The sequence below is a fragment of the Gymnodraco acuticeps genome, unplaced genomic scaffold (assembly GCF_902827175.1).
Source record: "Gymnodraco acuticeps unplaced genomic scaffold, fGymAcu1.1, whole genome shotgun sequence".
Lineage (NCBI taxonomy): Eukaryota > Metazoa > Chordata > Actinopteri > Perciformes > Bathydraconidae > Gymnodraco > Gymnodraco acuticeps.
The window spans coordinates 147,078-174,372 of NW_022990822.1; the positions used below are offsets into that span (position 1 = coordinate 147,078).

At 43.8% G+C, this 27,295-nt stretch overlaps 1 protein-coding gene across 6 annotated transcripts in view; it reads left to right on the plus strand.

Annotated features, from left to right (window-relative positions):
- The window catches only part of LOC117557151 (tyrosine-protein kinase Fyn), a 109,036-nt gene that overhangs the window by 59,850 nt on the left and 21,891 nt on the right, over positions 1–27,295 (plus strand). For all 6 annotated transcript variants that reach the window (XM_034232841.1, XM_034232840.1, XM_034232844.1 and 3 more), the window contains 2 exons: positions 18,395–18,491; positions 25,342–25,440. In XM_034232841.1, coding sequence (XP_034088732.1) covers positions 18,395–18,491; positions 25,342–25,440 — 196 coding nt within the window. The remainder of the gene's footprint in view (positions 1–18,394; positions 18,492–25,341; positions 25,441–27,295) is intronic.

Here is a 27,295-nt window from a genome sequence, read left to right on the forward strand (position 1 = left end):
CAGTCCTTGTCCAGTGTGTATTCCCAAAGATTTGACATCTCTGCATATCCGACATCCTAGCTTCTTATCTTTAAGAAGGAGCCATGCATTGGTCTTGCAAAAATATTGCACCTGGTCCGTTGTCCAGCAGTCAGGTGCATCGCTTTGCCCGGTGTTGGTGGTGGCAGTTGAGCCAGCAGCAGCTAACGTTAGAGGCTCTGGAGGAGGCGGCGGAGCTAGTGCTAATGCTAATGCACTAGAACTTGGAGCAGGAGGATCAACCAAAGAAAGCTCCCCATCAGACACAATTTCCAACACAGGCACAGCATTCTCTGTATTTGAAGTTTCTTCCGGCGACAACCGCTGTCTTTTTGCACTTTTATTAATCCACCTAACATTTTAGAAATGCTAATTTGTGACGTGACTTGCTTTCCTTCTCTCGGGGGCGTGCCTGCTCTGTTCTATCACTCTACATAGCCACCCACTGGGTGGGAGTTGCACTGCATAAACACAACACACGTGCATCTAGGTATGTAAATTGTAAAGCATTAAAACATGGTTTTACTAACAGTTTTCAGTATGTTGTTACTTCGGCATTATTATTATTATTATTATTATTATTTTAAACGTGTATTACTATTAAATCACGGTCAAATAGGTTAATTTTGACATAGTCGTTTCCACCACAGTATTTACATGGAGAATATAAGCCCCGCCCCCTCTCCAGCACGTTCTGTTTGAATGACAGGAGTAAACAGCTGACAGCCGCTGTGAAACTCCAGCGGTTAGAGCGATGAGAATGTCCGTTCGGCACCTCATGACGCATCTACTGAGTACCGGGCGGCTGTATATATATATATGGATGTATAATAAGAACGGCGGGAGAGTGTTGAGTACTGGCACGGTGCATGAGTACCGGAGTACCGCCAGCATGCCGGTACTGAGCAAGAAGTGCCGGTACTCCATGGGTCAGAACCAGAAGTGCCGGTACTGCGTACCGGTGAGTACCGGCCCAATTCCAGCACTGCTTAAAGGTGGGGTTTGTAAGTTTGAGAAAGCGGCTCGAGATACACTTTTTGTTATATTCCATGGAATGCTCTTAACATCCCGATAGCAATGAATATCTTAAATGCTTTGACAAAAAATCCATAAACAAACATCATCTGTGGAAGCCGTAGCACTGTAAAAAGCACGACCAATCATCTGAGCCGGCCCGGCTAAAGTAACTGGATGGCCTACCTGCCTGTCAGCCTTCCATCTGTGCACAAAGTTATCTCGTGCCCTCATTGGTCATGTGCGCGTTCGTGTGTGTTGGAGGAGGGATTCTGTGAGGAAGTCTGAAGGAAGGGTGCGTACTTTGAAATCCTAGCGCACTCGAGCTGGTTCCTCCAAAATGACCTACCCCACCTTTAAGTACAGTCGATTGGTAAGAGCAGAACTGAACTCACTGAATCAGTTGTTGAGATCTAAAACTTCGCTATCGGACATTTTAATGGTGCAATAAACCAGGGTCGCAGCTACAGATTAGTCAAACTAGAAGTGCAAACTGATGTAAGTTAATATTAAATATTAATATAATGAAATATTAAAGATACATTTTAACTAAATATTCCCTGGGGCAGTGAGAGTATCATTGTGCACGGCACTCAGTTTGAATTGCTCCTCCTCACCGTCAGGAAGTAGTTTGATAGAACAATATGTTGGATAGAACAATGCTGACTCAAGGTCTACTATCTTTACCCATAGCTTTAACCTCATTGTGTATGTGCAGACCAGCATAGTGAACCCGGATATGTTGAGTACACCAACGTTTTATGATCAAAATGTAAAGTACTTATTTGTACTACCATGAGCAGTGTTGCAACCATCTGATACATTATTATCTCTACTGTGGACAATCTTTTACAAATAAATCGACCATCAAAATGTTATGATTATATTTCAAATCATTAATCAAAATCTACAAAGTAACTAAAGGTATTGAATAGATGTAGTGGAGTAAAAGTTCATAATTTATCTCTTAATTGTAGTGTAGTAGAAGTGCAAATTAGCATAACATGAAAATACTCAATTAAAGTACAAGCATCTTATGACTGTACTTAAGCACATTATGAGTACATGTACTTAGTTACTTCCCACCACAACTCTGTTTAGTGCAGAGTAGAACTGTCCAAAGCCTTCTCCTTCCTCTAGAGCAGTGGTTCCCAAACGGTGTGCCGCGGCACACTGGTGTGCCGTGAGGCAAGTCCGGGTGTGCCGTGGGATTTTGTGACAACCATACGTTATTATTGCAATACACAACTACACAAAAATAATTATTTTTTTATTTACTATATCAGTACTTTGTAGGTTTATATGTACGTAATCTGCGCGACTTGCCGCGTCCACATCTCCACGTGCAGTGCTGCATAAACATGGCTGAGTCAGCGATAACTTTCGAGGGGTGGAGGTCATAGCCGCGGGAAGTAGGGGTGCTGGGGGTGCTGCAGCACCCCTGTTGGCGAGTGGTGTACATTTGAAAAACTGAGTGACCACCTAAATAAAAATAATTAAGCTACATAAAATAGTTATGATTTTACTTAAAATAAAATTAGCTGTATACAGTAGCATATAATAGTCATAGTATATATTTGTATATATCAGGTGGCTTGAATTTATTTTCCAAATAAATAAAATCCGATTCATCTAGGTCGTAGGTCGTGGGAGAGTGACGTAATTGACGCGACACACACACTGCAGAGTGACAACTTTCTAGAATGGCGCAAAAAAGGATTTTGGATTTTGTTCTCCAACAAACAACGCAATAAAAAGAGTGGACCACCAGCTACTCCTCAGCCCACCACCTCTACAACTAAAGTAATATGACACAGAAGAGACTGACACATCTGACTTTAATGCATGTCCATAGTAACATTTTGGACAATGTGGATGTATCTGCTCTAATGAGGGTCTTCATTAGTGCCACCCCAAGCTACATTTGGAGTTTTGTGAAGCCCCAACACAAGGTAAGACGATATGTTTCCTTTAATGCTGCTGCCTCTGGGCAGTGTTTTGCCTTGTCAATCAGTTAAAATTGAATTCATAGTTTTATTAATATTGTAAATAATATTTTCTGACTATTTGTTATGTTATGTAGGTTTGTAAGACCCATAGTTAGCATGTGGGCATGTGCAGCTGTTGCTAAGGTCTATAATGGTTTATTAAAGTTAAGGCGAGACACCCCAGGTGAATAGGGTAATTTCTCCAGTTAATTACCTACAATAAGGCAATAGTTTATTATATTATAAGTTTTCTGAATATGCAAATGATCCATTATCTCATTAAATTTGCGCATATTTTTAACACATTTCAGGAACCGAAATCTGAACTTTGGATAAAGCCAGGTTCAAAATTCTCGTTTCATTTTGTAGTCATATTAGCATCTAAGGCTTTTACAGAAGGGATTTTGGATATCTCTTTTTATCACTCCATAAATCAGAAAATACTGTCAACAGCCCTAAAATATCAATGTTCGCCATGTTTCTAGGTATAACATCTTATATAATTCAGGCTATGAATTTGAACAAACCCTTCTGTAAAAGCCTTCGTAATATTGATAGGAATATAACTGGAAGGTTTGGTGTATGTAAGTGCAACTGAAGTGGACATTTCGAACTCAGAGTAGGAGAAAAAACTCATTTTGAGAAAACGACCTTTAAAGATTGCAGTGAGGCGCTAGCTAAACCCTCCTGTTCTTTGGATGACAGCTTGCGCATCGACGCACTCCGTGAAGGTATTTCATGTTCGGGGTCATTTGTGTTTTGTATAACCTTGCTTCGTGCAAGTGACAATTGTTGTTGTCTTCTCTGTGAACGTTTATTTCGCCGTTTTTTTGCCGCCGTTTTTTTGCCATTTTGAGATCTAAATTTCTAGCGGAAAGCTAACCAGGAAGTGTTTTAGCACACCACGTGATGCATCTGAACGAATCACGTTGTCAGAAGTTGACACCAGCCAATGAGATTTCGTTTCTTGGTTTAAGACCCTTTTGTACTTTCACGATTGGTTGCTGATACAAAGGAAATGACCATATTTGGATCCGATGAGATTGTGCAGGAGAGACGGAGCTTTCCAACGATGACATTGTGCAAACAGCGGTCGCGGTACTTTATGTTACATTAGAATGCTAACTTTTGGTGAATTTAGGAGAAATATACAGACGCAAATAGACAAACTATAGTAAAATGAACATTTAAATGTGTATTTTGTACGTTTTCCTTCCAAAAGCCTGAAAGAAAACATGTTATGGAATCAAAATAGCACAACATCTCAAAATTGACCAGTGCATGAAAAACGATGTTTTTGCCTGCCGTGTCTCGCCTTTAACAAACAATGTATGCGGCTTGTATCGCTGATAGCTGGGCCCGGCCCGGCACCGCCTTTTTTTTTTTTTTTAAGCGGCTACCTCCCCACTTTTGGCAGCACCCCCTGAGCAAAATGACTTCCCGCGGCTATGGTGGAGGTATGCCCATTACTTTGAGTTTGTCCGAAGAATAGACAGGAATGTGACGATGAGGTGCAAACTGTGTCCAGGCCAGAAGCTGTTATCCACTGCTGGAAACACCACGTGGTCAAACCTCAACAAACACCTGCAAAGAACACATGCTAAGGTGAAGCTACCGCACATGCTATTTGTTTTTTGTTTATATCACGCAGTCTGTTCTTCTTCTCTGTCTTCCGGTTGTTGCCTGTTTTGAATGACAAATACACACTACCGCCGCCTGCTGGTAAGGAAAGTTATTGCCACTCACGCATGCGCAGTTCGTACGTGCTCCGCGAGTAAAGTAACGAGTTACTTTATATAGATAGTAACAAAATAGTGTAATATATTACTTTTTTTTAGTAACGAACCCATCTCTGGAGTTGGCGTTCTCTACTCTGATTTACATGAAGAACAACAGGAGGTCACGGCTCTCTGTTGAACAGGACTTGCGAGTGGCCCTCTCCTCAGTGCCACCAAGGATTACAAAATTCTGCGCGCCCCAACAGGCACATGTATCTCACTAATTTGTAAGTCGGCAAACATATTTCCAATAGCACATGTTTCAATGCTGATTGCTTAAATGTTACATTTATAATTTGTAGTTCAGGACCATGGACAATGCAGCTTCCTTGCATTGACAGTTCTCTGTGCTGAATTTCTGCTGAGTTTCCTTTGCCTCATTTTTTATTTTGTGACCTGTCTGGTTTAAATGAGTGTGTTGCTGCTTTGATGAAGCCTAATTTAAGTTTCAAATTAATTTCTGAAATATTTTGTTAATAAATATTTCACGAGTAATATAGTTGTCTTTGTCACATTTTATTTGGCATTAGTAAATAATTATGCACATTTACAGATATTTTACATGATATGAGTGATAACACGTGTTATAAGGGCTATTTTGCACAATAGGTGTGCCTTGAGATTTTTACTTGTCCTTTGGTGTGCCTTGGGCACAACAAGTTTGGGAACCACTGCTCTAGAGTACAGCCTGAGGGAAGATGCTGCTGCTTCCCAGAGTCACTGAAGCTTTGTTTGCTGATGCTCCTGTGGATAGAAACAGACCGAGGGCCTGGACAGTGGGGTTTTTTCTCCAAAGAATCAAGGCTTTTATTGTCATACGTACATAGCTACAGTGTAGTTATGTCGATGAAAATCTGAGGTCCCAGGCTCCTCCAACAGAGCAACACAATAAAACAGAAACAATAATGCAAGTAAATACAATAAAATAGAATAGAAGTAGCGCCATAAGAGTCTATATACAAGTGATACATCATTTGTAAGTTACAAACAGGTGAATGTTATGGATGTTCTTAGTTCAGGTGTTTAACAGTCTTATGGCCTGTGGGATGAAACTGTCCCTGAGTCTGGTGGTTTTAGTCCGGATGCTGCGGTACTGCCTGCCAGACGGCAGCAGACAGAACAGTTTGTGGCTGGGGTGATGGGGGTCTTTGATAATCCTGAGGGCTTTCTTCCTGAGCCGCTGGGAGTAGAGGTCCTCCATGGAGGGCAGCTCCGTCCTGGTGATGTTCTGTGCAGTTTCACCACCCTCTGTAGAAGGTCAGGATCCTCTCTATGTTGCCCCTGAAGGTCAGGATCCTCTCTATGGTGCACCTGAAGGTCAGGATCCTCTCTATGGTGCACCTGTAGGTCAGGATCCTCTCTATGGTGCACCTGTAGGTCAGGATCCTCTCTATGGTGCACCTGAAGGTCAGGATCCTCTCTATGGTGCACCTGTAGGTCAGGATCCTCTCTATGGTGCACCTGTAGGTCAGGATGCTCTCTATGGTGCACCTGAAGGTCAGGATCCTCTCTATGGCGCACCTGTAGGTCAGGATCCTCTCTATGGTGCACCTGTAGGTCAGGATCCTCTCTATGGTGCACCTGTAGGTCAGGATCCTCTCTATGGAGCACCTGTAGGTCAGGATCCTCTCTATGGTGCACCTGTAGGTCAGGATCCTCTCTATGGTGCACCTGTAGGTCAGGATCCTCTCTATGGTGCACCTGTAGGTCAGGATCCTCTCTATGGAGCACCTGTAGAAGATCAGGATCCTCTCTATGGTGCACCTGTAGGTCAGGATCCTCTCTATGGTGCACCTGTAGGTCAGGATGCTCTCTATGGAGCACCTGTAGGTCAGGATCCTCTCTATGGAGCACCTGTAGAAGGTCAGGATCCTCTCTATGGAGCACCTGTAGAAGGTCAGGATCCTCTCTATGGAGCACCTGTAGAAGGTCAGGATGCTCTCTATGGAGCACCTGTAGGTCAGGATACTCTCTATGGAGCACCTGTAGGTCAGGATACTCTCTATGGAGCACCTGCAGGTCAGGATACTCTCTATGGAGCACCTGCAGGTCAGGATACTCTCTATGGAGCACCTGTAGAAGGTCAGGGTCCTCTCTATGGAGCACCTGTAGAAGGTCAGGATGCTCTCTGTGGTGCACCTGTAGAAGGTCAGGATGCTCTCTATGGTTGTTGGAGCCATTTTACCTTTTGTTATTATTGTCTGAATGTTAGGCTTAATAATAATATAAATTAGATTATACTGTAAATTATCGGCTATTTTTGTGAGTCACATTATGGTTTAAAATGCATTAATTTAAGGCTCACTTATTATTTGTGATATGTGCGTCAGTATCACGTGCACGGCTACGCCTATATATGGTAGATTGACAGGACACAGCTGGGGGTGATAGACGGGGAAACGGAAAAGTCTTTTGACCGTGTTCTTTTTGTTACTTTGGAAAATGATACACTTTTGAGTTACTATGAAGCGAAGAAATGTGTCCTCCTGTATGTACCGTGTGGATCAATGAATAAAGCTCATCTGATTCAACTACGATCTCCGCTGAAATGTTTGGAAACAAAGAGAGGCGCGTCAAAACCCACAACCCCGATAGAGGTGGCTATTAAATGGTAGACAAGGATCAAGACGCCACCACATTAGTCAAAAGACTCCGTAAGCTGTGGATAAAGACTTTGAATGACAAGCACAGGATTCGTGTGGATTTCAGCTCTGCTTTGGAAACAGCGAACGGACGTTCTAAAGTGCCGAGGAGGAGGCCGTGAGTAAACCATGCCGGCCCGGAACTTATGAAAGAGACGCTGTTTACAACGGGATCGCTTCGTCAAACAATGCAAGGACTGATGTGTGCATAGTTACGGATGTTTGACAAAACGAAACGGGAAATCCATCCAGTGATATCCTGATGCTTACTGAAGATAATCCGCAATTGCTGTTGGAATGCTTAAACAATGAAATGCATTAACGAACTATCACGCAGTTAAGGAAGCGGACGTTAAAGGAATATTTGGCACAAAAACAGGATTCGCGAAGAGCTGTTCTTGGAAATATTAATGACTTTATTTCATGTGGATTAAGTGAAGAAAAAATAAAATAAACAATGGATCCTGATCCAGCTGATGTTGCCGCGGCAGAGGAGAGATTTAAAACTCTCAGCCAATCGCGAAGAGGAAAACTTGGAGCATGCACCCGCAGAATGAATGAAATTAACCCATTACTGGTGCGAGGTGGAAATATGGAAAAGGTGGATGAAGCTGTTGCAACGTTCAAGATGTTACTCAATGAATTTATGGAATGTCATGGAATTGTTCAAATGCTTTTATCTGAGGAAATAAGGGAAACTGAGAGAATAGATTGGTATGAACCAAAAATGTCTGCATTCACGAATTTCCTTAAGGATGTGGAAATGTGAAAAAGCTCTCAAATGGATCCTCAGATACTGATTGAACCCCATGACAGTGTTTCCAATGCATCAGCCAGGAGGAGCTCAAAAGCAGGATCAACAACTTCTTCTGCTTCCTCAATCCACCTCAAAATGGCCACAGAAAGAGCTGCCCTCCTTGCCCGGGCAGCATGCAGGATTAAAAGAAAAGCATGCACTTGAAATGGAAAAGGCTCAACTGCAAGCTCAACAGCAAGCTAGATCCGAACGGATAGAAATGGAAGCCAGCCTAGCTGAATCTGATGCAAAAATGAAAGTCCTGGAGCACTTTGAGACTGGTTCACAAAATCCAACACAAGGCAAATATGATGGCATGAATGATTATTTAAAGGACTACAGATTAAAAACACATATGTCAATGGATGCAGAGCCGTCTCCAATTTCCTTTGCTGAGTTCGGAGCCATTCCCAAGACACCACTTCAAAGGCTTCTACACCAACAACCAAGACCACCAGAAAATATTGATAATGCAAATCAAAGCTCTCAACAAACAGCTCTAGATCTAGGTCTAGGTTTTGCAAAAGTATTCTCCGTCGGGACTTCCTGCAACAACACCACGCCGTTATCTTGATTCTGATTGGCCAGAAGACATTATCAAAGATGTTCTATTGAGAAGACGATCACTACGTGACAAAAGTTTTCAAAACCGTTTCTGGTCTTTGGTATTTCCAGACAAGTGGCTACTGAAATCAATCTTACTAACTGCTGTCTGTGCAATTTACTCCGCGCGAGTTGGCTGACTTTATTTTGCTTACTTTAACATCATTTTTCATGGTGGGGCTAAGCCATTTCTTGGTATGGGTGTAGCCTACCCCAGCCATACCCTGGCGCTGCCACTGGTGGGACGTATGGGGCGGGCCATTCTGCACATGCGTTAAATGCGTTAAATATTTTAACGCAATTAATTAAAAAAATTAACGTTAACGGTTAATTAATTACCGCCGTTAACGCGATAATTTTGACAGCATTAGTTAGTATGTAATATGTATACAGAACATGACTAAAAATTATCCTAAGATGTAACGTTAACCCTTCATACCTCAGTCTACTTTTAAGACACTAAAATAACGTATTCCAATTTGTATTTTGTTTTCGCGCATGGAATTATACCAGCTCTCGTTTCAGTACACATAACAACAGAAATGACAGGCAACCCTCTGAATCAGACTCCGATTGGCTGTGACTGCATCCACTCAGAGTGTCTGATTCAGAAACGTGACTCTTACACTCTTTACGTCACAAACAAAGATGGTGGATGAGAATAGATCTATAAAACGATAAGCAATGCGCCAGAATCAAGGTGAGACTATCTGCTAGTGTTCATTTCGTTGACTAAAACAATGACGAAATATGTTCGTCAACGACCTTTTTTTCCATGACGAAAACGAGACGATGACGAGACGGTACCGACGGCAGTAAACAATAACTGCAACGAAATCATCATGCAATATCGTTGACGAAAAGTGACAAGACGAAAATGTAGTTTACTAAATAAAAACTATGCCAAAATCTCTCTTTACTTTCGTTGACGAAAAATGAGGAGACGAAATATTATCAAAGATAACGTTACATTTCTGATCAGTCAGTTTTTCTCCCAGCAGTTCCATTTCCGGTGCTGCGGCTGGGCAGCAGCTGTGTGTCTGTGCTGCGCGTGGCGGTACATTTGAATTACACCGGGCAGCGGCACACTGTGAACTGTCAGGAAGACTCGGGTCTAACTCATGGTCTAACTAACCTTATTCAACATAAAATAAAATGCCAACAATAGGGCTTGGGAGCAGTGGTCGCACTCGCGTTAACCGAATCCCACCCGTCAGCGCGAGTGATTGATAAATTGTGTACTTGACGGGTAATAATGGATTATGTCCTGTCCGTCAAAATGTCTGACAACGAAAAAGTCTAAAGCCACCACAGCTTGGGAGAAAGAAACAATGTGATATTTGGGCCCATTTTTGCTACAATGAGGCGGAGAAAAAAAGCGAATGCATTGTTTTATCAGAAGGGAAGCAATGTGGCCATAACACAGGTAAAAACACCACAAACCTGAGCAGATCCTCTCTGCAAAGCTGCATTCTTAATCATTCAACCTGTGTTTTTCATCAAATAAGGACAAGATATAATCAATATTTATTTATATATGCTAAAATGACAAATTATTGGTTTTGGCTAGACTAGTTTGACTGACATTTTCTATATAATCTGATGACTAAAAAAGAATCAACAGTTTTCATTGACAAAAAGTAGACTATAATTATAATAATTAGTTTTCTTTGACTAAAATAAGACTAAAATGCTCAGACTTTTAGTCGACTAAATCTTGACTAAAATAGTTACTGTTTTAGTCGACTAAAATCAGACTAAAATGCTCAGACTTTTAGTCGACTAAAACTTGACTAAATAAAAACAGGATGAAGGTGACTAAATATGACTAAAACTAAAAAGGAAATTTAACAAAGGACTAAGACTAAAACTAAATAAAAAAATAGCTGACGAAATTAATACTACTATCCGCATCCTTTAAAACTCTACGCACATTCATTTCACCTTAATAAGTAAACGACTATTTGAGTGAGTTAAGGCATTAGTTTGCTTCATTAAAGGGTGTTAATGAGTGTTCTCCAGTGCCTTTTGTCCGCTTTAAGGTGTTATTAAGGTAGGGTTAATGTTGCTCCCAAAGTGCACCAGATTGATGCTTTCAACTTCAATATTTAAAAAAAAATCTTCCCGGGGGAGCATGCCCCCGGACCCCCCGAGAGGAGGCGACGACCCCCCTAAAGGATGTTCGGTCCACCCCCCACTTATAAAAAATAGCACTGTACCCCTTCTCTCATCAACTGGGGGGTTTCTCTCATCGCCTGAGGGGTTTTCTCTCATTAACTGGGGGGTTTCTCATTAACTGGGGGGTTTCTCTCATCAACTGGGGGGTTTCTCTCATTAACTGAGCGGTTTCTCTCATTAACTGGGGGAGTTCTCTCATTAACTGGGGGGTTTCTCTCATTAACTGAGCGGTTTCTCTCATTAACTGGGGGAGTTCTCTCATTAACTGAGGGGTTTCTCTCATTAACTGGGGGATTTCTCTCATTAACTGGGGGGTTTCTCTCATTAACTGGGGGGTTTCTCATTAACTGGGGGGTTTCTCTCATTAACTGAGCGGTTTCTCTCATTAACTGGGGGAGTTCTCTCATTAACTGGGGGGTTTCTCTCATTAACTGAGCGGTTTCTCTCATTAACTGGGGGATTTCTCTCATTAACTGGGGGAGTTCTCTCATTAACTGGGGGATTTCTCTCATTAACTGGGGGGTTTCTCTCGTCAACTGGGGGGTTTCTCATTAACTGGGGGGTTTCTCTCATTAACTGGGGGTTTCTCTCATTAACTGAGGTGTCTCTCTCATTAACTGAGGGGTCTCTCTCATTAACTGAGGGGTTTCTCTCATTAACTGGGGGGTCTCTCTCATTAACTGAGGGGTTTCTCTCATTAACTGGGGGTTTCTCTCATTAACTGAGGTGTCTCTCTCATTAACTGAGGGGTCTCTCTCATTAACTGAGGGGTTTCTCTCATTAACTGGGGGGTTTCTCTCATTAACTGAGAGGTTTCTCTCGTCAACTGAGGGGTTTCTCATTAACTGGGGGGTTTCTCTCATTAACTGGGGGAGTTCTCTCATTAACTGGGGGAGTTCTCTCATTAACTTGGGGTTTCTCTCATTAACTGAGGTGTCTCTCTCATTAACTGAGGGGTCTCTCTCATTAACTGAGGGGTTTCTCTCATTAACTGGGGGGTCTCTCTCATTAACTGAGGGGTTTCTCTCATTAACTGGGGGGTCTCTCTCATTAACTGAGGGGTTTCCTCTCATTAACTGGGGGTTTCTCTCATTAACTGAGGTGTCTCTCTCATTAACTGAGGGGTCTCTCTCATTAACTGAGGGGTCTCTCTCATTAACTGAGGTGTCTCTCTCATTAACTGAGGGGTCTCTCTCATTAACTGAGGTGTCTCTCTCATTAACTGAGGTGTCTCTCTCATTAACTGAGGGGTTTCTCTCATTAACTGAGGTGTCTCTCTCATTAACTGAGGGGTCTCTCTCATTAACTGAGGTGTCTCTCTCATTAACTGAGGTGTCTCTCTCATTAACTGGGGGTTTCTCTCATTAACTGAGGTGTCTCTCTCATTAACTGAGGGGTCTCTCTCATTAACTGAGGGGTTTCTCTCATTAACTGGGGGGTCTCTCTCATTAACTGAGGGGTTTCTCTCATTAACTGGGGGTTTCTCTCATTAACTGAGGGGTTTCTCTCATTAACTGAGGGGTCTCTCTCATTAACTGAGGGGTCTCTCTCATTAACTGAGGGGTTTCTCTCATTAACTGGGGGGTCTCTCTCATTAACTGAGGGGTTTCTCTCATTAACTGGGGGTTTCTCTCATTAACTGAGGGGTCTCTCTCATTAACTGGGGGTTTCTCTCATTAACTGGGGGTTTCTCTCATTAACTGAGGTGTCTCTCTCATTAACTGGGGGGTCTCTCTCATTAACTGGGGGTTTCTCTCATTAACTGAGGTGTCTCTCTCATTAACTGAGGGGTCTCTCTCATTAACTGAGGGGTTTCTCTCATTAACTGAGGGGTTTCTCTCATTAACTGAGGGGTTTCTCTCATTAACTGAGGGGTTTCTCTCATTAACTGAGGGGTCTCTCTCATTAACTGAGGGGTCTCTCTCATTAACTGAGGTGTCTCTCTCATTAACTGAGGTGTCTCTCTCATTAACTGAGGGGTTTCTCTCATTAACTGAGGTGTCTCTCTCATTAACTGAGGTGTCTCTCTCATTAACTGAGGGGTCTCTCTCATTAACTGAGGTGTCTCTCATTAACTGAGGTGTCTCTCTCATTAACTGGGGGTTTCTCTCATTAACTGGGGGGTTTCTCTCATTAACTGGGGGGTTTCTCTCATTAACTGGGGGGTCTCTCTCATTAACTGTGGGGTTTCTCTCATTAACTGGGGGTTTCTCTCATTAACTGGGGGGTTTCTCTCATTAACTGGGGGGTTTCTCTCATTAACTGGGGGTCTCTCTCATTAACTGGGGGTTTCTCTCATTAACTGGGGGGTCTCTCTCATTAACTGGGGGTTTCTCTCATTAACTGGGGGTTTCTCTCATTAACTGGGGGTCTCTCTCATTAACTGGGGGGTCTCTCTCATTAACTGAGGGGTTTCTCTCATTAACTGGGGGGTCTCTCTCATTAACTGAGGGGTTTCTCTCATTAACTGGGGGTTTCTCTCATTAACTGAGGTGTCTCTCTCATTAACTGAGGGGTCTCTCTCATTAACTGAGGGGTTTCTCTCATTAACTGGGGGTTTCTCTCATTAACTGAGGTGTCTCTCTCATTAACTGGGGGGTCTCTCTCATTAACTGGGGGTTTCTCTCATTAACTGAGGTGTCTCTCTCATTAACTGAGGGGTCTCTCTCATTAACTGAGGGGTTTCTCTCATTAACTGAGAGGTTTCTCTCGTCAACTGAGGGGTTTCTCATTAACTGGGGGGTCTCTCTCATTAACTGAGGGGTTTCTCTCATTAACTGGGGGGTCTCTCTCATTAACTGAGGGGTTTCTCTCATTAACTGAGGGGTTTCTCTCATTAACTGAGGGGTCTCTCTCATTAACTGAGGGGTCTCTCTCATTAACTGAGGGGTTTCTCTCATTAACTGGGGGGTCTCTCTCATTAACTGAGGGGTTTCTCTCATTAACTGGGGGTTTCTCTCATTAACTGAGGGGTCTCTCTCATTAACTGAGGGGTTTCTCTCATTAACAGAGGTGTCTCTCTCATTAACTGGGGGTTTCTCTCATTAACTGGGGGTTTCTCTCATTAACTGGGGGGTCTCTCTCATTAACTGGGGGGTTTTCTCTCATTAACTGGGGGTTTCTCTCATTAACTGAGGGGTCTCTCTCATTAACTGGGGTGTCTCTCTCATTAACTGGGGGGTCTCTCTCATTAACTGGGGGTTTCTCTCATTAACTGGGGGTTTCTCTCATTAACTGAGGTGTCTCTCTCATTAACTGAGGTGTCTCTCTCATTAACTGGGGGGTCTCTCTCATTAACTGGGGGTTTCTCTCATTAACTGAGGTGTCTCTCTCATTAACTGAGGGGTCTCTCTCATTAACTGAGGGGTTTCTCTCATTAACTGGGGGGTTTCTCTCATTAACTGAGGGGTTTCTCTCATTAACTGGGGGGTTTCTCTCATTAACTGAGGGGTTTCTCTCATTAACTGGGGGGTTTCTCTCAATAACTGGGAAGTTTATTTGGGAGTGTTTCCTTGTCCGATGTGAGTGTCCAAGGATAGAGGGTGTCGTATTCATATTCTTTACAAACTGTAAATCCACTGAGGCAATAATTGTGATATTGGGCTATATAAATAAACTTTGATTGATTGATTGAAATGATTAATCTTTTTATCAGTTTGGCCCTGAGGATCCTATGAGTTTGGCCCTGAGGATCCTATGAGTTTGGCCCTGAGGATCCTATGAGTTTGGCCCTGAGGATCCTATGAGTTTGGCCCTGAGGATCCTATGAGTTTGGCCCTGAGGATCCTTTGAGTTTGGCCCTGAGGATCCTTTGAGTTTGGCCCTGAGTTTGGCCCTGAGGATCCTATGAGTTTGGCCCTGAGGATCCTTTGAGTTTGGCCCTGAGGATCCTTTCAGTTTGGCCCTGAGGATCCTATGAGTTTGGCCCTGAGGATCCTATGAGTTTGGCCCTGAGGATCCTATGAGTTTGGCCCTGAGGATCCTTTGAGTTTGGCCCTGAGGATCCTATGAGTTTGGCCCTGAGGATCCTATGAGTTTGGCCCTGAGGATCCTATGTGTTTGGCCCTGAGGATCCTATGAGTTTGGCCCTGAGGATCCTTTGAGTTTGGCCCTGAGTTTGGCCCTGAGGATCCTATGAGTTTGGCCCTGAGGATCCTATGAGTTTGGCCCTGAGGATCCTTTGAGTTTGGCCCTGAGGATCCTATGAGTTTGGCCCTGAGGATCCTATGAGTTTGGCCCTGAGGATCCTTTGAGTTTGGCCCTGAGGATCCTATGAGTTTGGCCCTGAGGATCCTATGAGTTTGGCCCTGAGGATCCTATGAGTTTGGCCCTGAGGATCCTATGAGTTTGGCCCTGAGGATCCTTTGAGTTTGGCCCTGAGGATCCTTTGAGTTTGGCCCTGAGGATCCTATGAGTTTGGCCCTGAGGATCCTATGAGTTTGGCCCTGAGGATCCTATGAGTTTGGCCCTGAGGATCCTATGAGTTTGGCCCTGAGGATCCTTTGAGTTTGGCCCTGAGGATCCTTTGAGTTTGGCCCTGAGGATCCTTTGAGTTTGGCCCTGAGGATCCTATGAGTTTGGCCCTGAGGATCCTTTGAGTTTGGCCCTGAGGATCCTTTGAGTTTGGCCCTGAGGATCCTTTGAGTTTGGCCCTGAGGATCCTTTGAGTTTGGCCCTGAGGATCCTATGAGTTTGGCCCTGAGGATCCTTTGAGTTTGGCCCTGAGGATCCTTTGAGTTTGGCCCTGAGGATCCTTTGAGTTTGGCCCTGAGGATCCTATGAGTTTGGCCCTGAGGATCCTTTGAGTTTGGCCCTGAGGATCCTATGAGTTTGGCCCTGAGGATCCTTTGAGTTTGGCCCTGAGGATCCTATGAGTTTGGCCCTGAGGATCCTTTGAGTTTGGCCCTGAGGATCCTATGAGTTTGGCCCTGAGGATCCTTTGAGTTTGGCCCTGAGGATCCTATGAGTTTGGCCCTGAGGATCCTTTGAGTTTGGCCCTGAGGATCCTTTGAGTTTGGCCCTGAGGATCCTTTGAGTTTGGCCCTGAGGATCCTATGAGTTTGGCCCTGAGGATCCTTTGAGTTTGGCCCTGAGGATCCTTTGAGTTTGGCCCTGAGGATCCTTTGAGTTTGGCCCTGAGGATCCTTTGAGTTTGGCCCTGAGGATCCTATGAGTTTGGCCCTGAGGATCCTTTGAGTTTGGCCCTGAGGATCCTTTGAGTTTGGCCCTGAGGATCCTATGAGTTTGGCCCTGAGGATCCTATGAGTTTGGCCCTGAGGATCCTATGAGTTTGGCCCTGAGGATCCTTTGAGTTTGGCCCTGAGGATCCTATGAGTTTGGCCCTGAGGATCCTATGAGTTTGGCCCTGAGGATCCTTTGAGTTTGGCCCTGAGGATCCTATGAGTTTGGCCCTGAGGATCCTTTGAGTTTGGCCCTGAGGATCCTTTGAGTTTGGCCCTGAGGATCCTTTGAGTTTGGCCCTGAGGATCCTTTGAGTTTGGCCCTGAGGATCCTTTGAGTTTGGCCCTGAGGATCCTATGAGTTTGCTTATAATATGTTCCTCAAGTGTTTCCTCTGTTGTCTATGTTTTACGCACCTCATCAGAGAGGATAGTTGAACACTTTGTATTCAACTCAGCATTGTATTTGTATTGTGAACCTCCTGCTGTCGCCTGTAAAGATGTACAGTGAGCCTGAGGAGTGTAAGGCTGAGGAAAGGCACAGGACCGCTGCAGTGGCAAAGGTTTAGAGCGCTACAAGACTGAGGACTTTAGTGGGATTTAATGTAACTTGTTTGTAAAATGTATTGTCTGACAATAACACAAGTACTACTACTATACATTTCTAACATAACACTTTGGGGAACTCAACATTTCTGGATTCACTAAAGGACTCTATGAGCAGGAGACTACACTATAGAGTTGAGATACAGTGATGGATTGACCCACATTGCTCTCCATAAAGCCCTGCTGCTAGCTTGGCCATTGTTTCATGCAGAAACAAGAGTAGTTGAACGCACTAGAGTTGAATCGTTATGAAACCCTTTCTATGTGGCCAGCTTCCATTCCATTGGTTTATTATCACTTGTCAAATCTGATGAGTTCCCTCTGAAGTCCACATGTCCTCAGACTGCTCCACATATCCTCAGACTGCTCCACATGTCCTCAGACTGCTCCACATATCCTCAGACTGCTCCACATGTCCTCAGACTGCTCCACATGTCCTCAGACTGCTCCACATGTCCTCAGACTGCTCCACATGTCCTCAGACTGTTCCACATGTCCTCAGACTGCTCCACATGTCCTCAGACTGCTCCACATGTCCTCAGACTGTTCCACATGTCCTCAGACTGCTCCACATGTCCTCAGACTGCTCCACATATCCTCAGATTGTTCCACATGTCCTCAGACTGCTCCACATGTCCTCAGACTGCTCCACATATCCTCAGATTGTTCCACATGTCCTCAGACTGCTCCACATGTCCTCAGATTGTTCCACATGTCCTCAGACTGCTCCACATGTCCTCAGACTGCTCCACATGTCCTCAGATTGTTCCACATGTCCTCAGATTGTTCCACATGTCCTCAGACTGCTCCACATGTCCTCAGACTGCTCCACATATCCTCAGACTGCTCCACATATCCTCAGACTGCTCCACATATCCTCAGACTGCTCCACATATCCTCAGACTGCTCCACATATCCTCAGACTGCTCCACATGTCCTCAGACTGCTCCACATGTCCTCAGACTGCTCCACATATCCTCAGACTGCTCCACATATCCTCAGACTGCTCCACATATCCTCAGACTGCTCCACATGTCCTCAGACTGCTCCACATATCCTCAGACTGCTCCACATATCCTCAGACTGCTCCACATGTCCTCAGACTGCTCCACATGTCCTCAGACTGCTCCACATATCCTCAGACTGCTCCACATGTCCTCAGACTGCTCCACATGTCCTCAGATTGTTCCACATGTCCTCAGACTGCTCCACATGTCCTCAGACTGCTCCACATGTCCTCAGATTGTTCCACATGTCCACATGTCCACATGTCCTCAGACTGCTCCACATGTCCTCAGATTGTTCCACATGTCCTCAGATTGCTCCACATGTCCTCAGATATGTCCACATGTCCTCAGACTGCTCCACATGTCCTCAGACTGCTCCAAATGTCCTCAGACTGCAGCACATGTCCTCAGACTGCTCCACATGTCCTCAGACTGCTCCACATGTCCTCAGACTGCAGCACATGTCCTCAGACTGCTCCACATGTCCTCAGACTGCAGCCATGCACACTCAGGTCCACGTTTTGTGAGCTTTTCCTCCTCCTGCTAAAGTGCAGAGTGCTGACCCTGTGTTCCTCCCCCCTGCAGGAGTCACCCTCTTTGTGGCACTTTATGACTACGAGGCGCGGTCAGAAGACGACCTCAGCTTCAGGAAAGGAGAACGCTTCCAGATCATCAACAGCACGTAAGTCTCTGCAGCTGCTCATCTCTCTGCTGCACGGGAGGTGCTGCTGGGGGGGGGGGGGAGGAGAGAGAGCTAATCGCTTTCCAGCAGAGGAAATGAAGTGTTTCAGTTTCATTATCGGGAGAATGATAGAGGCCAAACTTTTTAGCAACCTGGAATTACGTCCTACAATTTCAAAGTGGTGTATTGATTTCAGTATTTTCAGATTTATTATGTAAACAAAAAAATAAGTATGCAAAAAAAAAAGTAGGACGCTATGTTTGTGGAGAAGGCTATCAGGTTACAAAACAGCATTTTTAGGAAATAATATTTAAAGTAAATAGCACTGAAAAGTAAACTGCATACATGAAATGTCAAAATATATATTTTGATTTTCACAAATAATTCAGAACAAAAATGTGATTTTAAATCATATGAAAACATCTGAAAGTAAGTTGATGGTTTGCTCGCAATAAATTGTAGCTAATGCCAATATTTATTCTAGGAAATTCTTGCATGCGTTATATCCAGGAAACCTTCATCAGAAATTAGACAGAAAACACAACTTTCTTTCATTTTCTGTCTTTATTCTATTTTTATTTATTTGGAATATTGAGTCAGGTATTTCTAAACATGAGGTTAGCCATGCAGCCTGAGAGGAGGAATCCAGAGGACTAAAGACATGAAGGGCACATACTCCGCTGGCTGTATTGATGCATGCAGCTCTAATATTAGTCCAAATAATGCAATGAATGCTGCACGAAAGGTGCTGGGGTCGATTCTAGTTCATCTATGGATGAAACAAACTGTGCTTTCACACAAATGTACAGAGTCTCAGATAAAAAAGGTTCATGCTTAATTCAAATGACCCCGACACCCCTACTGCACGATCACCTTTGGCACAGCCAGGCTGTCTTCCTCCTCACCACACCCGTCTACTTCCTGTCCCAGCCAGCGGCACATTCCTCCACACACCTCAGCCACCGCTGGGCCTCAGCCACATTAGGAACACACTGTCATTACAGCAGAGAGACTTCCTCCTCCTCCTCCTCCTCCTCCTCCTCCTCCTCCTCCTCCTCCTCCTCCTCCTCCTCCTCCTCCTCCTCCTCCTCCTCCTCCTCCTCCTCCTCCTCCTCCTCCTCCTCCTCCTCCTCCTCCTCCTCCTCCTCCAGCTCAGAAATAGCTGCATCTTCTCCCCTCCTCTCTCTGGCTGCGTTTCACTTCTCTTATTTTTCATTTCCTCGGTCTCGGTATCACCGGAAGTTGATTTGTCTGCGCCATCTTGCGTACCGTCCCATGGCGCTTATTTCTGCCGGAGGAGCGAGAAGCGAGGAGCGAGGACCGAGGACCGAGGAGCGATAATGGAGAAACCACCAGACCATCCTCCGATGAAATCCTCAGACACTCGCCCCGCCCCCTTACTGTGTATCGCTCACTGATTGGACGATGCAGCGCATGCACTGATCTGATGCTTCTTGACATGAGAGCAGTTTCCCAGCGGAGTGAAGAAAACCCATGAACCTCACGGGAGTCACTCCTCAGTTTATACCGTGTTTTGTTTCAATTCATGTATCATTTAGTTACAAACAGGCCCACTTAATGCGCGGCATGTATCGGCCGGCCGGCGACGAAAGTATGTCACTTAACAATAAACCCTAAGCATTTGATGTTATTTTGGACCATTATTCATATAGTAATCACATTACCTGAGCCCTTGAGTTGCCTAGAGCAAAATAGTTACAGCATATATTTAGTGATTTTAATGTTAACAGATCATTGATGGAATAACATTTGGACCCGATTTGCCTGACTTGACGCATGGAATAAAACATGGGCGTAGGAAGCATCCTCAATGTGGGTGAGATTTTTTTTTAAATGTTGAAGTTAAATGCATAAATCTGGTGCACTTCAAGAGCAAAATTAGGGGCTAAATCTATGGATACATCTCTCAACACCCATATGAAACAGAACTGTAAACAGATTTACTTTTTCTTTCAACATTTATTTGAACAGCAAGTGGAGGCAAAAGTGACTGCACCCAAAACAATAAACCTGCTAGCTAACTAGCCTAAACTCAGTAACAGAATGTGGGCAACACGTTCTTCGCCACAGCCGCGCGACCTCTGAGTCAGACGTCACTTCCTCCTTTTCTATCCTAAGGGTACAGCCGTACAGCCACTCCCCCTGAACCCCGTTTCCCTGCCAACCCCCAACAAAGGGGTCAAAAATCATTTTATTCATTTATTGGAAACATTTTCATGATCGCTTTTTTCGTTTTACATTTTCATTTATTGTCATTTCGGCAGATCGGGTAGTGACAGTCACTACCCGATCACTACCCGATCTGCACCCCTGCCCGATCTGCACTGCGCATGTGCGACATGGTCCGCCATATTGGACAACTCCATACGGCACATTTGACGTCTAGACGGCTCCGATGTGCATGCGCGAGTCATAAACGTTTCAAATATCTATACAAAAATCTTTTGTTATTTTATTTTATTTGAAATAAAATGAAGGACATTCACAGTTAATGTAATTAGATATAAATTATGAATGCCATACATATTGCATACATTCACAGTCAATATTTATTCAGTGTGTATGATAGCTATCTAACAGAAGTTAAATCCATTTCTCACTTATTCTGACAATGTACTTAACCCAGTGGTTCCCAAACTTTTTCAGTCGGGACCCCCTTGGGTAATTGGAAATATTGTCGGGACCCCCCCCAACCCGGTTCCCATCTATATTGGTAGGATTAATTGTATATTGTTGTAAAAACATTACATTTTCTCTGCTAATAATAAGAAGATACAAAGATCCAACTATCATTTTATATTTTATTATGGATTACACATGAACAAAAGTGCTTGTAATAGATACTGTGAATTAATTTGGCCTAATTAAAACTGGTTGGCCTTCTTCCCTGAGTAGTAGATTTTTAAATTCAAATTTCTTTAACGAAAATATATGAATGAACTACTATTTCTACTGCAGGTTGCAAACGATCACATCACGTTACCATTCCTATTCCACACATAGCCTATCAATGACTTGTGTGTGCTTGCTTTCCCTCGCAGATCTTCTCAAAGCGGGGCTGTTGTTTTGAGACTGCCTCTCAGTTCATTCTCAATGTTCAGCTTTGATCTGTATTTGGTTTTGATGGCAGCAACAGCAGAAAAAGCCTATCTCACACAAGTAGGATGTTGCAAAAGGCAGCATTATGCCCACAGCTCTCTGACCAATGAGATATTTTCGAGCAGTGTTTGTTTATAATTGAATAATAATAACAATACATTTGATTTATATAGGTGCACTTTAAAAACAACGTCATCTCAAGGTGCTTCACAAAGCTAAAAGGAGAAAATAATAAAATTAAAAAATCTTCCTGCGACCCCCCTGCAGTATCTCCGCGACCCACCAGGGGTCGCGCCCCACAGTTTGAAAACCACTGACTTAACCCAATAAAATGACCCAATAAAAGGAGTTGTTAAATAATGGTGAAGTCACGTTGTAATAACAATAACTCATCTCTCTCGTTCAGATTAATATTGTCGGGTTTTTTGAGTGTTCTTTTTCTGCTTTGCCAAACGCCACTGTGTCAAGTGTCCTATTAGAGTTGCCGTATGTAGTTGTCAAATATGGTGGACCATCTCGCACATGCATACAGATCGGGAAGGGTGGCAGATCGGGTAGTGACAGCCTCATCCCAATACCCCTCCTCGACTCCTCTCTTCTCCTCCTCCGGGACTTGACCCGGAAATCGATCAAGACACGCCATTTTGAAGGACGTCCCAATAGCTGAAATGCACATGGAGGAGTCGAGGAGGGGTGAGGGAGGAGCGGTGAGGGAGGAGGGGGGCGGGAGGAGACGAAAGGGAGGATACATGCGAGCAGACTATGCGGAAGTGTTTTCACTACTCGCGTATAAAAGCCCCGCCCCCACCTTCACAGCTGGTCCATTTCAACAGGAAAACCGACAACTGGAAGATGAGTGGAAAAGCGTCACATAAATGTATAAGTGCTCACAGCTCCGTGGGAATTATTATGTGCAATTCATTTCTTAAGGTTATACTAACAATTTAAGTCATGTTTAATGATCTTGAACGTCACTAAAACATAGCTATTAAGAAAGCTATTTCATAAATGACTAGATCTAGATAAATAACAATTATTTGTATTGTTTTGTGTTAAGATATTCAGGAGTTAAATTATTTAAAATGCAGTCCTGAATGTGGGTTTGTGGTGAATGTGGGGATCTACAGGACACACATTTTCAGAGTAAGGCTTTCACATTACTATAATTCTATTTTTATTTAAATGTAGGCTACATTTTACACCAAAACGGAACACAAAAGCAGGACCAACCATCATACATTGAATTCCTTGACTAACAAGAGAAAGATTCATTCATTTAAATAAATATTTAACAACAAATGGGCCGGTTCTAAAGGGTTATTCAGTTCAGCCCGATGAGAGGAGATACAGCTGTGCACATGTCATCATTAACAGACGTCGTTTAAGAGTGACGTTTGAGTGAACGAGGACGTCCCAATTAATACCTGAGGACTCCTCTGTCCTCGCGTTTCCTCCTTGTGTCTCTAGCTCGCATCTTACGGAGGCGGAGCTAAGACGCAAGGAAGGGAGGCGAGTGAGGGAAAGGAGGAGTCGAGGAGGGGTATTGGGATGAGGCTAGTGACATCTGTCAGTGACACATTTAACCGAAGTGAAACGCAGCCTCTCTCACTTCCACCTCCTGCCCAGGCCTCACTGCCTCTTCCAGCCGGCCACACTGCCCCCTGCTGGACACAGGTGGTAGAGCCCATCAGAGCTGGCAGGAAGTGAGTGATGCAGGGCCACTAGAGAGCCACGAGCCTGCGGTCCCTCCAGGAAACAGGTCTCCATCCCTAATGTTTGAAATGCCCTGAATTCAGCTCAGGCTATGATAAGCTGCTGCACGCATGTATTGTGAAGCTTTGTCCGACATAATCAGGAAACAGCTCCTGAGTTTTAGTCTGTGCTGTTTGTAAATGAAATTGTCATTGTTGGGATTGCAGGCTGTGAATAAACACAGTGTGCCTCCTGTCAGTCATCCCAGTCCTGTGTTTAATTATTCTCTACCCAGCATTCAGTGGGGGGAGAGGAGACAGGCTCTCTGTTTACCCTGGTTGTTTCTCTCTGTGTTTTTGTGGCAGAGCAGAGTTGTTTTTAGGAGGAGACCAAAGAGGCAGCGGGACAGACGGAGGCCGCCCCGCCCCTGTGTTTATGTCTCGGCTCCACCAACACATCTCACTCAACAAACACATTCTCTCACTCCTGCATACTTTTCTCTCGTCAAGAAAGCCAGTTGGTATGGGTCCCTCCTGAGGGATCCTCCTCTGTTTTTAGCATCCCTGTCACACACCCAAAGACCCCCCCCCCTCCTGGAGCCTCAGGGATGTGATAGAAACCAGCATAGGGTGGTACAATGAGTCACAGAGAAACGTCAGAGCAGGGATGTAATTGTGCGTTAATGTGTAAACATTGGTAAAGTGTTGTAACCAAGACTGCTAGCTGTCCCTCGGGGCAGCTGGATACTGAGGCATGTGAAGAAGAGAGGGGGCAAATAAAGACATGTTTGTAGCACTGTGATAACACATGGATGACACATGGAACACCCTTTTCCTGTTTTAAATAACTCAATCATCCATATTGTGGCAGATAATGGATGTACTTCCATATATATCTGATGTGTGTGTGAGGCTGACAGACTGAATGTTTGCTTTTAAAATGAGGTGTGAAGGTCTTTTGGAATGCAGTTTGAAAATATGAAAGGATGAAAAGGAGGAACAGTGAGAAATGTGGGATGGATGGAAGATGAGTATTTGAGAGAGTCAGGCAATGTGAGGTCTGGATGGTTCCACAGAGAGCTGCTGGTTAGTGAGGAAGAGACACACCGGGGACATCAGAGAGACACTCACGGCTGTGAGGTCTACCCTGTTTCACCTTTGAGACATTAAGCTGTCACCCATTTTTAAAAGCAGCTCAACTTCAGTGCATGCATCACAACCCTTACACATTAGCACTGCAGTGCAGAGGCTAAAACAACATTATCAACAATATTAAACATTGTGTGTTTCACTTAAGCTGTATTTTGTAACAATAGTGATAGGAGAACACATTTTGTTAGGATTCAGGATGTGGTTAACCGAGCCTAGCATGTGGACAGCGAGCCTTTGGCCAAATTAAATATTCAAAAAAGATAGAAATAGTCCACTGAACTTAAATAGCACGTGTTAAGTTCGTATTGTCCATTCATCTGTTCGCTAAAACGTTCAACTCCCATAGTATTTATAGATCTGACCATTTACTGGAAAATATTTCTGTGCTTTGTGTGAGAGCTGATGTAGCACAGAGCTGCAGTCAGGACAGCTTTAGCTTAGCATAAAGACTGGAAGCATGGCTCGCTCCAAAGTGATACAACACCTGATTACTTCTCACGTTCCTGGTTGATTTAAACGCAAGTAAGATATCTCTTGTTAAAGCAGAATTCTGTGACCAGCTGTTTAGAAACAGTCACAGCATAGAACTTCTACTACCATCTGTCCAGCTTTTAAAATAAAGGAAATGGAGCCGGCTCAGATGTGGAGTTACAGTTCATGATGGTAGCTGCTCTTTCTTTCTGTTTTACACAGCAGCAGGGAGAAAGTCAATTGAAGACTTGAATTTGATTGGTTGAATAGCATTGATCTTGTCTGCTGATAAAATGAAGTGTATTATTGTTCTTCTGTTAATTCTCTCTTTCCTCTCTCTCTCTCTCTCTCTCTCTCTCTCTCTCCGATCTCTCTCTCTCTCTCTCTCTCTCTCTTCCTCTCTCTCTCTCTCTCAGTGAAGGGGACTGGTGGGATGCTCGCTCGCTCACCAGCGGGGGCAGTGGCTACATTCCCAGTAACTACGTGGCTCCAGTGGACTCCATCCAGGCTGAGGAGTGAGTTGTGTGTGTGTGTGTGTGTGTGTGTGTGTGTGTGTGTGTGTGTGTGTGACGTGTGTCTGTCTGTGTGTGTGTGTGTGTGTGTGTGACGTGTGTCTGTCCTGTGTGTGTGTGTGTGTGTGTGTGTGTGACGTGTGTCTGTGGTGTGTGTGTGTGTGTGTGTGTGTGTGTGTGTGTGTGTGTCTGTGTGTGTGTGACGTGTGTCTGTGTGTGTGTGTGTGTGTTGTGTGTGGTGTGTGTGTGTGTGGGACTGTGTGTGGACACCGTGTGTGTGTGTGTGTGTGGTGTGTGTGTGTGTGTGTGTGTGTGTGTGTGTGACTGTGTGTGTGACACCGTGTGTGTGTGGTGTGTGTTGTGTGTGTGTTGTGTGTGTGTGTGTGTGTGTGTGTGTGTGTGTGTGTGTGTGTGTGTGTGTGTGTGTGTGTGTGTGTGTGTGTGTGTGTGTGTGTGTGTGTGTGTGTGTGTGTGTGTGTGTGTGTGTGTGTGTGTGTGTGTGTGTGTGTGTGTTGGAACGCTCCTCAGAGAGCCACAGTACCCTGATCCAGGACTTCATGTAGAATGTGCTGCAGACGGCCATCTCAGCTCCCGTGCAGAAACAGGTTCAGGAGGGACAGTCATCCAGGAGGTTCCCCTCTGCCTGCAGGGGGCGCTCATCCTGGCCTGATGAAAAGGCATTTCTGGAGTTTTTAGACAGACTTTGGCTGGGATGTCCCTACATCCAATTTGGTGTGGGATGTTTTTATTGGGGTCACTTTTTAAGATGCGTATGCTCCTTCATTAAGTTTCACTCTCACATATGATGATGTTTTTTTTATAATGTCTTGAATGAGGATTCCTTCAGTTGACTGAGGCAGTGTGAAGGTGTGGGTGCAGCTTATCGACACAGAGCTTCCTCTGTGAAATACACCTTGGTGTCACACTGCTCACGTTTCCTGTGTTCTTTTCTTCTCTCAATGTAGTCTCAGCGCATGAGGGAAACTTTGAAGGTTAAGGTTCACTTCTTTATGATCTCTCTCTCTCTTATCAGTATTTTCAGTCGCAGCTTCTTGAGAAACATGTCTGCTATAATAATGGTAGTTGAAGATTTTTACTCCTCATGAAACTATGAATAAACAATTACGTGAGCACAGATCTGCAGGGACAAGGCAGCAGGACATGAACTAGTCACAGTGCACCACACTCAGACCTGCTGCCAACTGTCAACTTGAAGTTAAAACAAAGATTGTCTTCAATTTGATTTAATTAGCTTGTTCTTTGTTTTAACTCATTGATTCAAGTTCATCAAGTTGATATACTTCAAAGTTCTAGTTGTGTCAACATTGTTTTTTAAGTTGTCTAAGTTGATTGAACTCTAAAGTTAAAACAAAGACTAATCTAACGTTATCAGTGCAAGTAAACCTTATTTTCCTAGTCAAACAAACTCACATTTTGTTATTATTATAACTTACATGTTGTTATCATTATTACTCACGTTTTGTTATTATTATAACTTACATTTTCAAGTTCTGCATGAAAAAACTTGCCAGTTCAATTGAAGAGGATTTTAACTTTAAATGTGTTTCTAGTCAGATGTATTAGTTATATTGACTTGTAATTTATAATACATTCTTGCAGCCATATGTTGAGAAATATAACATTTATTTAATACAAACAATGTTATACATGAATCATGTCTTCACAACACAGATAATATCATAAGATCAACAATAGCAATGTTGCACATTCTTACAAATGCCTTCAAATTAATACATTTGAGTGTTCACACATTGGTTCCAGTTTTCTAAAAGTTTCATACAAATCTATTTACTGAATAGGAAGAAAAGGGAAGATTGTAACATGGTTACCACTAGGG